Source organism: Channa argus, chromosome 9 (assembly GCF_033026475.1).
Source record: "Channa argus isolate prfri chromosome 9, Channa argus male v1.0, whole genome shotgun sequence".
Taxonomy (NCBI): Eukaryota; Metazoa; Chordata; class Actinopteri; order Anabantiformes; family Channidae; genus Channa; species Channa argus.
In genome coordinates this window covers 22,660,265-22,672,590 of record NC_090205.1, presented here as the reverse complement: position 1 = coordinate 22,672,590, position 12,326 = coordinate 22,660,265, and the positions used below count along the sequence as shown (strand labels likewise).

At 37.7% G+C, this 12,326-nt stretch overlaps 2 protein-coding genes across 3 annotated transcripts; one reads left to right on the top strand and one right to left on the bottom strand.

The window, feature by feature from the left end:
- Positions 1 to 68: 68 nt before the first annotated feature.
- parp9 (poly(ADP-ribose) polymerase family member 9) lies at positions 69 to 5,349 on the top strand. Its single transcript, XM_067514899.1, has 8 exons — positions 69 to 210; positions 1,003 to 1,889; positions 2,037 to 2,252; positions 2,435 to 2,650; positions 3,128 to 3,188; positions 3,657 to 4,132; positions 4,216 to 4,375; positions 4,545 to 5,349. The coding sequence occupies exons 1-8, from the start codon at positions 207 to 209 to the stop codon at positions 4,814 to 4,816; spliced, it is 2,292 nt and encodes a 763-aa protein (XP_067371000.1). The 5' UTR covers positions 69 to 206; the 3' UTR covers positions 4,817 to 5,349.
- Positions 5,350 to 5,645: 296 nt separating this feature from the next.
- Positions 5,646 to 10,148, bottom strand: faima (Fas apoptotic inhibitory molecule a). Of its 2 annotated transcripts, XM_067514901.1 has the most exons (6): positions 10,005 to 10,148; positions 9,260 to 9,390; positions 8,885 to 9,113; positions 7,892 to 7,941; positions 7,446 to 7,605; positions 5,646 to 7,370 (listed from the first exon to the last, which is right to left on the bottom strand). In XM_067514901.1, exons 2-5 carry the CDS (start codon positions 9,371 to 9,373, stop codon positions 7,456 to 7,458), a joined length of 543 nt encoding a protein of 180 aa, XP_067371002.1. In that variant the 5' UTR covers positions 9,374 to 9,390; positions 10,005 to 10,148; the 3' UTR covers positions 5,646 to 7,370; positions 7,446 to 7,455. The 2 variants fall into 2 exon arrangements, with proteins under 2 accessions (XP_067371002.1, XP_067371001.1); XM_067514900.1 differs by having other exon boundaries at positions 5,646 to 7,605.
- Between the last annotated feature and the right edge of the window lie 2,178 nt (positions 10,149 to 12,326).

Genomic DNA, 12,326 nt, shown 5'->3' with positions numbered 1-12,326 from the left:
GTTGCTGTAGATTGTGTCCACGAAGAGTTAACGCAGGGTAGGCTGCAGCTGAAGGGCAGAGCATGTTGTTTAGTTGTCATATGAAAGAAACCTCAAATTAAAACTAAAAGAAAAAAAAACACTTGGTTAAACGCCAGTTAGGAGAGCAACTCAGCCTTTTCTTGCTCTTTCACTTTCTCCGAGTCCTGGGTGCTTTCCAGCTGAAAATGGGTGAGTCTCCTGTCTCGGCAAATACGCTTTTAGGTTTATTTACAGTACATGACTTGTTTAAAGGATTATTAGCGTCGAAATACATCTTATATTTTATCGTTAGCTAAGGCTTCGTGGGACAAAATTAGCATAGCATAGTCTGTTTAGTTGTCTCGTGAGCGTATGCCGTCGACGCTCGCGCTGATAAACAGTTACTGTGGAAAGTATGGCGGCTTAACTAGAAAATATATACAAAGATATTAGGAAAAGCGTATCAAGCTATTTCATTTTAAATGATGCATATTATGGGCCAAGCAGTACTAGCACATTTGTACATACAGGAAATGCGTTCACTTTATGCATTTGAATATGGGACTGATATTAAGGGGGGGGGGGGCACTGTATACACCGATTAGCCAAATAAGTACACTTGTACAATCAAATGCAGCAGTTCTGACACGATTTCTACTTTTACACGGTTATAACCAGTCCACCACCCACTTTGACCTAAAGAATAAAAGCATAGTAGAATTATCGCCTTTCTGACAGTTTCAACTCATTGCAGAGCTGCTGTACTGGATTCCATTAGATTGTACAGGTGTATGTACTGAGGTGGCTGATCGTTGTGTATTGAATATGTAGTGTCCATGTCCCCCTCTAGTGGAGTAAAAGGACAACGGCACTAAGTATTGTTTAAATAGCAAAATATTGTAAATCACAAGGTGTATTGATGACGGTTGAGGCGTGATCATCTTAAATATCAAAGTAAACACTGGTGTCATTGTATAATAAATGTTTCTTTCTCCTATTTAGAAACCATGGACAGTAAATCATATATTTTTCTTGATGGATCTTCAGTTAACATTGTGAGAAAATGTGGACTTGGTTTAAAAGATGTCATTGAAATGAAATTTGGATGTGTGGCTGAAATCAGGGGTGTGGATCTTCAAAGCACCTCGAGCATGGCACAGAAGAAAAAGCCAACAATCCCCCCAGAGAGAAGGTTTTCTGTTGTGCTAAATTCAGGTGTGAAGGTGTCCGTGTGGAAGGCAGATCTCACAAATTTCCAGGTGGATGCGATTGTGAATGCTGCTAATACCCGCCTTCAGCATTATGGTGGCCTTGCTCTAGCTCTTTCTGAAGCTGGTGGCCCTCAAATTCAAAAAGACAGTGTTAACTACATCACAACATATGGAGAGCTGAAAACAGGAGATGCAATAGTCTGTAATCCTGGATCACTACCTTGTAAGAAAGTAATTCATGCTGTGGGTCCAGCACTGTCAAATTCCAGTGATGTTTACAGGGCTGAGCCACTATTGCAGCAGGCCATCAAGAGTGTTCTTGACAAAGTTAAGAAAAACCATCTGAATTCTGTTGCCATTCCTGCTATAAGCTCTGGACTGTTCAACTACCCCCTTACCCAGTGTGCAAACACCATAGTGTCAACTGTCAAACAGTACTATCAAAACTACTCCCATCCAGGACATGTTCCTCTAGAGATTCACTTTGTGAACAATGACGAGCCTACAGTCAAAGAAATGGAGAGGGCCTGCCATAACATACTTGATCCCCATATGTCTATGACATACAGTCAGGCAGCAGCAAGCAGAAGCACAGGTGCTGCCAAAACTTCAACACCTACTGTTACGATTGGAAACGTTCTTCTAATATTGAAGAAGGGTAAAATTGAAGAGCAGCAGGTAAGAACTGAGTGAACTAATTGTTTAGATTTAAACTGTATTTTAACAGATGTCATATGTTTTATTTAGTTTTATACACATACTAACAAAATTATATTTTGTTCTGACCCCTTTTTGTTTACCGAACTGCTTTTTATATCTTCTCAGACAGATGTCATCGTCAACACAACATCAGCAGAGCTAAACCTGCAGTCTGGTAAAATCTCCAATGCTCTATTGAAGAAAGCTGGTCCTGGGATCCAAAATGAATTACGTAGCGTTTCCTCTAGTGGATATGTCATTACCACCAAACCCTACAATCTACACTGTAAAGAGGTGTATCATACTTTATGCATTGAAAATGGGAAACAGTCAGCACAGACGGTACAGTATGAGTTTAAATTTAAGTTTACAAAAAGTGCAAACAAAAGTAATATATTACATTTCTAGTCTGATATATCCAAATCAAATGTATATAAAATACATTACATCATAAATAATTTATAACCATATGTCATAATTAATTTGTCTGCTTTTATTTTTTTCTACTTATTCATTAACTACAGGTTCTCTACCATTCAGTATTGGACTGTTTGAGGAGAGCAGCTATGAGACAACACAGCTCAATTGCCTTTCCTGCCATTGGCACTGGAGGCCTGGGGTTCAGTAAGAAAGAAGTTGCTAAGATAATGTCAGAGGCAGTGGCTGAGTTCGCCAAAGAGCCCAGAATTACGATGAGCGTCTATTTTGTCATATTTCCCTCTGATGATGACACATTCAAGGTTGTATTTAAAAATGCTGTCATTGATATTACCAAAGCATTATTGCACTGTGTGTGTATAGTGAATGGCTAAAATATTAATACCTAGGTAAGAATCACAACCTAAAGAGCTATAGAAAACTTTTTCTTTTTCTTTTTGTGAAACGAAAAAAAAAACTGACTTAGGAGCACAGATTATAAGAACCAGCAAAATACAGTAAAATGTATACTCTTGACTTTAAAGGTGACATTGTGTGGTCTTATTTACATAAGAGCAAGTTACAGTGATTGCATCTGATATCTTAAAATTATGTGATTAAATACCATTGTTTTATGTATTTTTAACTTGAAATGTGACAATGAGGCACTCCTGCAGAGAAGTGTTCAGTGCACAACTTGAGTTGGCATCGTTGTATAATTTGATAACAATAAGAAAATGTTTTTGTGTCAAATACAGTAAAGGATTTACATATTTATATAAATAACCTTTTCTTTCTAGGCTTTTGAGCAACATATGACATCTCTCCAGCACAACACATCTCATTCCAGCGTTAGACATGGTAATACACAAATTACACACAATATTTCAAATAACATTTCCAAAAAAAAGTTTTCCATTCAGGCTCAATTTTAATAAGACATTTTTTCTTATCCATTTATTTTTAACATCTGTTGTATCTGAGATGGTTCTTGAAAACAATTTGTTGTTCCACTATCTGTTTTACATGCATAAACAGAGTAACTTGAACAGTGGAAAAATTATCAATGGAAAGGTCACCAATCTAAAACCAGTTTCAAGCTCACAAGATGGCTGTCTGGAAGATTGCAAACCAGTAGTGGATGTATGAGCCCTTATGGGTTTTTCTCTGTTCTGTTTTGTTTTTTTGTAGTGACTGTTCTTAAAGAGTGGCATATTTTAAAGTAAAAAGGGGGACAATGACTGTTTGTTACTACAAATCCTGTTCATGAAATAATGGTATTGATCCTGAAATGTGCCAGTGACTGTTCTGTTATGTCATTTTCACCAGAACTTGAGTCCAGGGATGACTTTCATGAGACTAAACCTTCCACTCCACACATCAACCTGATCGGAACCTCTAATGAAGCTGTATGTGAGGCTAAACAATGGCTCAGTGGCCTACTGTCCAAATCCTCAGGCATCATTTGTATCTCTAACAACTTCATCCAGCATTTTGGAGAGCAGGAATATGATCAGCTGTCCTATTTGACCAGAAATCGTATTTCCATCAAGGAGTCTTTAGATAAAGGTCATTCAAGCATAACTCTAAAAGGGTATTCATCTGAAGATGTTGTAGTTGCTGGGTTGCAGGTGGAAGCCATGCTCTGCAAAGTCCAAAAGGATTTTGTCACAGAGGAAGAAGAAACCATGTTTTTTATGTCCACGAAAAAAGCGTCTTTTGAAAGAAAAACAGTTACCCATTCAGTCCCATTGTTCTCAGATATAGTGTCTGTCTTCAGAGAGGAAAGGCTGCGGGTGGTCAAGGTAAGGTATGCACAAGTGTATTTCCTACAATTTTCTTTTTTTCACCACTAATGACAGACTAATGATGATTTGATTTTATTTAGATGGAAAAAGTGGAGAACCTTGTACTGGAGATGCTGTTTGAGCTAAAGAAAAATCAGCTAAAAGTCACTCATCCTCAAACAATGTTCCAGTGTATACCTGCACAGTTCTGTGAGATGATTTGTCGTGTTGGATTCCATGCAGAGTGCGCACCACCTGAAGGTATGATGCTTTTGATAATGTAACCTAATTTTTAGTTGTTTTTCTATGTTTGGTAAGTGATACTGTAACTTTATAATGACATCTTATGTTTGGGAGTAAAGAATTGTGGTTATAAATTAAGAAATATTACACGTGATAAAGGAGTGACACTATTTTCTATTGTACCCAGACCCAGCATATGGAGAGGGGATCTACTTTACTCGTAGTGTGAAGAAGGCCAGGGAGCTGTGGAAGGAGAAAAAGGACAAGTATCTCTATTTTATACAAGCTGAGGTGCTGATAGGAAACTCTACCCTTGGGAAACCAGTTCTCATTCTGCCACCTCCTAAAGGAAAAGATCCCCAGACTTTGTACGACAGTGTACATGGACCTGATATTGCTGTCATATTTAGCAGTTACCAAGCTTTGCCCAGGTTCATTTTCACCTGTGAACGGATGTAAGAGTGTTTCCTACACTGTGTCCTCTGGATTCTTAGTGAGGCTCTTTTAACACAAACTGACAGTACATCCTGTTAGTTGTGGCTGATGGAACTGTGCCTCTAAACATGTAAATGAGAGCAGTACAATAATACAAAGGAATCACAATGTCTGATTTGTTTTTCTTTTTTTTGCATTACTGCAGCAGATCATTATGTTTCAGTTTATTCATTCTTAATTGTTTGTTAATTTTGTGGTAATTAACATATATTCTTTATTTAGCTTTGCTAAGAATGACACAAGCATTGTATATCAAGATTGTACCTTATGTTTTATAGAAAAAAGTTTACCATATCTGCAAGCACCATTAAAGCGGATAATTCTACTAGTGGTTATATACTGAAAAGCAATTGATTTTATTTTAAGGGAAAAAGCCTTGGCTGACAGTAAGAATTGTAACCTGAAAGCAATTACTGTAAATCCATGATAAAATTGTAGCAAACTAAGGCAGATACAGTGTGCCAGAGCAATCAGAATAAAACAATATAGAAATGTTTGATTCATTGTTTTGTACTTTTGTTAGAAACTACTTTCTCTTGTCCCTGTTAAAAACAAAGACTATGACAAAGCTCTGCAGCTCGATTAACAGATTTAATAAAATTAAATAGTTTACATTTTTCTAATATGTACAGAACAATTAACAACATAAAATATGTGTTTACGGGTTTTGTACAGAACACGTTAAAGACAAATAATTTTTTTATAATGTTTCTATTACAGTAACATGTTAAAGATCACAGTTTGATCATCCTTCACTTTGGATATGTAGTAGTTTGACAAAGAAAAACACAAATCAAAGTCTATTGTTTTTTATTTGAGCTTTCAGTGGCAGTTCAGTCCATTTACAGATTAAGATTACTCAGTTGCTATGGGGACTTTGACAACCAAATGGACCGCAAAGGTTTTGATTGGTTAAAAAAATGGTTTCATTGTATTTTACCACAATAAACTGAATGTATGTTGTTACAAAATGTAAAGACACATTTTGGAAACAGTGGGGAATAAGAGTAAATTTATGACCACTTTGAAACTGACTAATCACAGTAAATAAAGCTCCAGCTGTGTCACATCTATGAAACTGTCATTGAACCAAGATGTTTTTATCCATCTACCGCAGTCTGCTAAAAGCTAGTACATTTTAACGTAAGTAAACTGGTTGAACTAACGAAACAAAACATTTAACACATCAACAAATGACAATATGAAAATTACTGCTAGGCAGTGCACACTGGAATGATGCTGCTGTATCCCGATATTTAATTTACAAACTGGGCCATGTTAAAAACTACAGAGAAGTAAGCATGAAGGGATAGTACAGTCTGGGAGGTATGTGGTTGGATTATTTGGAAAGTAAGTAGTCCTATACAAAACATGACAACAGGAACAGTACATCTTAAAAAGAACACCAAGTGAGCTGCTCTAGTTAGCGCCTGGAGGGCAAAGACAGCCAGTACATCCATTGATGTTATTAATTAGTATCATTTACAACTCAACATTGTCAGTGTGAGGTAAATGTTTGAGACAGGAAATCTCTCTGATTGAAAAGGAGCTGCAACACCTCTTTTAAAACAGCCCAAAGAGTGGGCCGTGTCTCTAAGCATTATATTAGTTACAGCTTACAACCTTTACCAATATGGTTAAAATTAGCTCCACAGTATAAGAACATAGAAGCATATGTTTCCATTGTTTTGTCCCTGACCAACAGCCTTAAGTGACATTCCCTTAATTCCTCCCTCGGTGTTGCAGGTATTTAAAAAACAACATACAAACACACCTCTACTTTCTTACAGTTTTTATGTTTCTTATAAGTTTCTTGTAAGATTCAGAGCATTTTCTCAGGGGACTGATGATCGCAGAGAGATAAGCGAGGATACACAAGATCATCCTTTAACAGAAGTCTTTTATCAGACCAAAAAAAAACACTTTGTTGGACACCTGTTACGGAAACGATGCTGCAGCTGACTGAACTGGTCTGAAACCACAGCAAATTCGACCATCTCATTAAAAGTGGAAAGTGTTGGATCTGTGCTGATCTGATTGATCATTAGCATGAAGAACATTCTCTACTTATAAGAAAGATGTTGTAAAGATTTTTTTTTCTAGTTTTTATAATATTGTCATGGAAAATTTTTTAAGACATTTCAATTGTCATATTTAAATTGTCTATCATCTCAATAATTCGGTCACAAATGAGGCTGAAAATCCCTGTGTATTGGGTAGAAATATAGTTTTATGTAATTTACATTTATCTAAAATTAGAAAAAACACCCTGCACCAACGTGGTAACTGCACATTCTGTTCATAAGTTGTGTTGTGTGTATATGAGCAAATAAACTCCAAAAGTCACCACACTAATTCTAAAGTCCAGCTGACATCGGATCCAGTTGAGATGCCATCATCAGAAACAGATGTCGCTGCATGTGATGGTTCAGAGGATAACAATGTCTCATGTTTCTTATAATACATTTCCTCGTGTCCTTTCTTCTCGTGTCTTTACCTCGCATTTCTCCATGTATTTCTAGTGTGAAAGACTAAGACTCAAGGAAAAGATGCGATTGAGGGGAAAAAAATGGTGCTGAGACTTGGGGCATACCTGAACACAGTCACTCTGTGCATTCAGCTATCTCTGTGCCATCCACGAGCAGCGTGTGAATGATCCCGTCTCGCCGCTTCCCGCTGCTCACTGCCTTCACGCAGCAGTTATGGTCGCCGAGTGTAAAATGTGTCTCCGTGCCATCATCGACAAACTCTCCCTGCCAGTGCAAATCAGACAGAAGTGTGAATGAAGACAGAAATCTTTCCAGTCAGCTCCATACTGTCAGCTATAGAGGTGCTCTGTCTGCAGAGAATGGCAGAATCACAGAGGAAGGCTTTCTACCCAAAACGTATTAAATGCTGGTAACATTTTTCATTCTCGACAGATCAAAAAGCTTTGGCTTTTGATTTTACGTCAGGGTCAGCTACATTTTACAAATCAATATGAAAACATGGAAAGATAACCATCATATAGCTAAGCCCTTATAGTTTAATTATACTTACAGCAGTTTCAATCTTTTGTCCATTACACCAAACATCCATGGTGTCTTTTTCTAGAAGAAAGTTAACATAAATGAAACACACGGTAGATATGCTTGGCAATAAAAGTTTGTTTTGCAAATGCAAAACAAGTTGAAGTATGTGTGTTCAACCTGATTTCAGTTTATTTGTCTCTAAAGCTGTTGGGTGTTGGTGTAAGAACGCTGGTCATCCTATAAATTCATAGAACCAAATACAAGGATTATCTTATTTAGTAGACCACCTAAGAAGAGCAACTTTATACAGAATATCCACCTACTTTTCAAATACAATAGTTATAAATGCAAACACAGTATGTAATGCATAAGAAATGCTCCACTTTCTGGCAAGTTGACATTTATGTGTTTACATTTTTAAATCAAGTTTGGTTTAGCATTTGGTTAGCATTTTAGTTCAACAGCAGCTTAGTGGCCAGGATCCATTAACGCAAAGCTCTATCAAGACTTCTGCTGCTGACCACACATATTTAGATTATTTTACAGATAATGAAATATGTAGATTAATAATGAAGACTATGTACAGTAGCTTTGAATGGTAATCCACCTGCTTAACTGTAAGCGGTGTGATTACAAGACGGATTAACTCCCTCATTTGACACAGGTCGCTGTAGATGGCATGGGACTAAAACTAGTTTAAGAGCCAAGCCTCAGCTCTGGAATATTATTAGTGAGTAGTTTTGAAGGGGTAAAAATCATGTCATACTAAATATCAGTCTGATCAATTATGAACAGTGATGAATAAATAAACGCAGCTGTTAGTAATATTCCAGATGGATTAACTTTTACAGTACCCAGCAGATGTTCTTATCCACTAAAACTCAACGTTTTGGTCAGTGTTTGCATCAGAAAATGTTGAGTATCGAATGCAAAACTAGGCTATATGACACAAAACATCATAGCCAAACGACATTTAAAGCGAGTGGTGAATAAATTGGGATGGAAACACTGACAGGCTTACCCAGGACCACCCTGCAGTCAATGCCATCCAAGTTAAGCACCCATGTACTGGTGACCTTTGATCTGTTCTCCATGTACTTTTTCAGGCTCTTCCCATTGATCTCCAAGGTGTACTCATAGGCAAAACCACTGACTGCATCAATGTTGATGGTTGCTTTGGTGTCTGACATGCCCACATTGAATGTCTCCTTCCCCACAAGCTTGAACATCCAGTCCCGTCGCAATACCTCCTGCAGCACGGTGTAAAATTAACCATTAAACAATTTAATCAAACTAACCTTGTACAGAGAAACTGTACATGATACCTCAGGTATAATGCCATACGTTTAGTATTTCTTCTGAAAAAAGCAACATCACTTAAGAGAATGTTACTTACCTTTCCATCAACATAGATGACCCTCTTGCCGGTGGTCGTACCATGTTCAAACTCTATTCTGTGGACTCCATCACTCAGTGCCACCTCCCACACACCCGCCAGATCACTGGACATCCTTACTTTCTCAGACTCTGATGGGCACGAATAATTAAATGGCAAATGACTTAAGGCTGGAGTCTAACGTTAATGAAAGCTAACATAAGCCCGGTTTCTCAGCTGCGTGCAACCTAAACAGTTAACGTTATAGAAACAAGCTCCAAGCTACTTAAACAGCAATTATAGCGCATTAGCTCAACGATCGTTTCTAATTCATCGCGAGATTTTTTTCCTCTTTTAGGCCTATTGGCAATTGTCAGATCTTGTAATTGAAACGTGGCTGATGACTTCACCACAATGTTATGTCTGTTTCTTGCATTTGGCTTCGTGCATCGTGGAAGTTCTTTCAAAATCACAGCAAGCAATGTTAATGCTTGTGCGCTTTAGCAAACAACAGATGTAGGACAAAGGATAAATATTATACAGATTAACCAAATCAATATCTTACTGAGCCAATTGCGTTGACTGTTTTAAGCTTCAGTGCTGCCTTAAGATACAATTAAGTCATATTTGCATATTTTTTTTTAAAGAAAACGGAAACATTACTGCTTCAGTCCTGCATTGTGCTAGCTAGCGCCTCGTTACCTGTAGCTAATGCTACCTTCTCTGAGATCGGATCAATCTTAAACGTCATTATACATCCGATTACCTCACAGTCCGGAAGTGAGCGTTATACTTCTGTTATTAAATGAGGAATAAATTGCTCTGGCACAATTTATTCACACAGAATTAGCTTCCGTAGAGGGTCAACAAACGAGCTGTGGCTTCGCTGTTACTATGGTAACATGGTATCCGCTTACGTACAGGCTCGAGCATTAAAGTGACAGACACGCTCGTAAAAAAAAAAAAAAAACTACAATAAATAGACGTATCACTCAACTTTTAAATTATAGAGGGTCGTAGGGATGGTGCTTTTTTTGTAGGCTGGTCCCACGATAAAAGTCAAAGGGATTTTCTCATTGGCTTCAGGATTAACGTTACTACGGAAAATAGGAACATTACTTGATTCAGCATGTTAGGTTTTGCAGACGAACACCGCTTTTGGGATTTTTGTAGTTTAAGAAGTACAAAAATAGTGTTAGCTAAACCATGGTGGCATTAGTTAAACGTCACCACCACTATGTGGATGACCCACCATGGGAAAAGGTCTGGCTTTTACCTAATCGCTCTCTGTTAACAAACAAGGTTAAATAGGTATATTCCAAACTTATTCAAAGAGTCTACTTAGTTGAACCATATTGCAAAATATTCAAAAAGGAAAACAGTCTAACAGTCAATTCAAATTGCAAATTCAAGTATAAACCTGAGAAGTATATCTGTAATTTGCTAATTTTACTGGCTACATTTCAGATAAATAAATGTAAATTCACTGGCAGAAAACCTTCGTTCTTTGTCTTCTCTATGGAGCTCAGTTTACTATTCAGAAAATACAAAGTCTATAAAAACAATTACTTGTTCTTGGCACTTGTTCTTGTCAATATCAAATCCCAGACGTTCCACAGACTTACGGCTTCACAGATGTGTCGATCCCGAGCAGCTTTTTGAAGATTTATTCACATCAGACAAAAACTTAACTTTTCCATCTTAAGGTCCTTTAACTGAGCTTCTCTCAATTATTATAATATACAAAACCTGTTTTGTGCAAAACTCAAAAAATTCTACAGTTCTCTATACCTTTTCTGTTGTTTCAACTACTTGAAACATAAAACAAACATTTACATTGTTATTCACTGTCCGTGGTACGTTGCAAGTTTTCAGGACAAATTCTCACAAATAAATCAAATTTGTCAACAGGTCTTTCTACGATGTTTGTTTTTGTCTTAACAAGCACTCTTCTCACAAGTCCTTTGGAATCAGAAATGGTCTGAATGATGTTCCCAAGCATCCAAGAGTTCCTACGGGCTGAATCATCAGCAACCATAACAATGCCTCCGCAGGTTAGATTTAGTTTTACCTGCTTCCATTTCTGACCTTCTTGAAGAACGGGTAGATATTTTCAAACCCACCGCTTCCAGAATAAGTCTGACAAATATTGCACTTCCTTCCACCTGCAACAAGAATAGACATCGTCCTTGTTAAACAGTCCTGGTGGTGGTGCAGGTTGTTCTTTTAGCAACAAAAAGTGATTTGGGGTCAAGGTCTCAAGGTCATTCGGGGCATCCGATGACATTGTGATTGGTCTGTCATTGAGGATAGCTTATACTTCACACAGCAAAGTTGAAACAATTGTTTTAAATCCTTTTGCCATTCATGACATTTTTGGGCATATCTTTCTGGTATCTCCTCATCCCAACCAAGCTTCTTTACATAACTGCTGCATCATTATTTGTGCAGGAAGTATGAATGGAGCAAGGAATCCTAATGCATCGTAGATGAAACGCACGGTTGACAAGATTCCTCTTCTAGTGAAGGGCTTTTCCTTTACTTGAATCCTGAACTGGAATGAGTCAGACTGGATGCACCATAATACTCCAAGTGCTCTCTCTATTGGCAGGACATCATTTTCCAAATCTACTGCCCTAACTTCTATGGCTCTATCAGCATCTGCTATGGCTGCTAGAAGCTCTCTGCTGTTGCTTGCCCATTTTGTCAACACTGAGCCTGTAACAGCTCAGTGTTTAATGAGGTTCCTTTAAAACTGGCAGCACAGTCAAAAACAACTCTTTAACGTTTTCTTTTGGGGATGGTAGACCCAATGATGTGGGCTGTACCACACTTTTCCTTCTTTTTGGAGCAGTTGCTTTTCGGGTACCTTGACCACATTATCCCTTGTCTATTATCTCATTCATGAAATCAGTATACTCTTCATGTATTGCTGCATTCTTGCTGTTTGACATTGTGAGGTGAGCATTTCTCTTAAGGAGTCCAACATAATAATGACCATCTGCATGATACACAGAGCTTTTAACGGAATCCATGAACTGTGTATCATCCATGGACATCTCCAGCTTCCCCTGAGTTATGTTCTCTG

Coding starts and splice junctions, on each gene's coding strand:
- faima (XM_067514900.1), bottom strand. CDS start 9,373: ATGTCCAGTGATCTGGCGGGTGTGTGGGAGGTGGCACTGAGTGATGGA. Junction 7,942..8,884: donor TGACTGCAGGGTGGTCCTGG/GTAAGCCTGTCA, acceptor ACTTTCTTCTAG/AAAAAGACACCATGGATGTT. Junction 7,606..7,891: donor GACAAAAGATTGAAACTGCT/GTAAGTATAATT, acceptor TTGCACTGGCAG/GGAGAGTTTGTCGATGATGG.
- parp9 (XM_067514899.1), top strand. Junction 2,651..3,127: donor CTGATGATGACACATTCAAG/GTTGTATTTAAA, acceptor TTTTCTTTCTAG/GCTTTTGAGCAACATATGAC. Junction 3,189..3,656: donor TCATTCCAGCGTTAGACATG/GTAATACACAAA, acceptor CATTTTCACCAG/AACTTGAGTCCAGGGATGAC.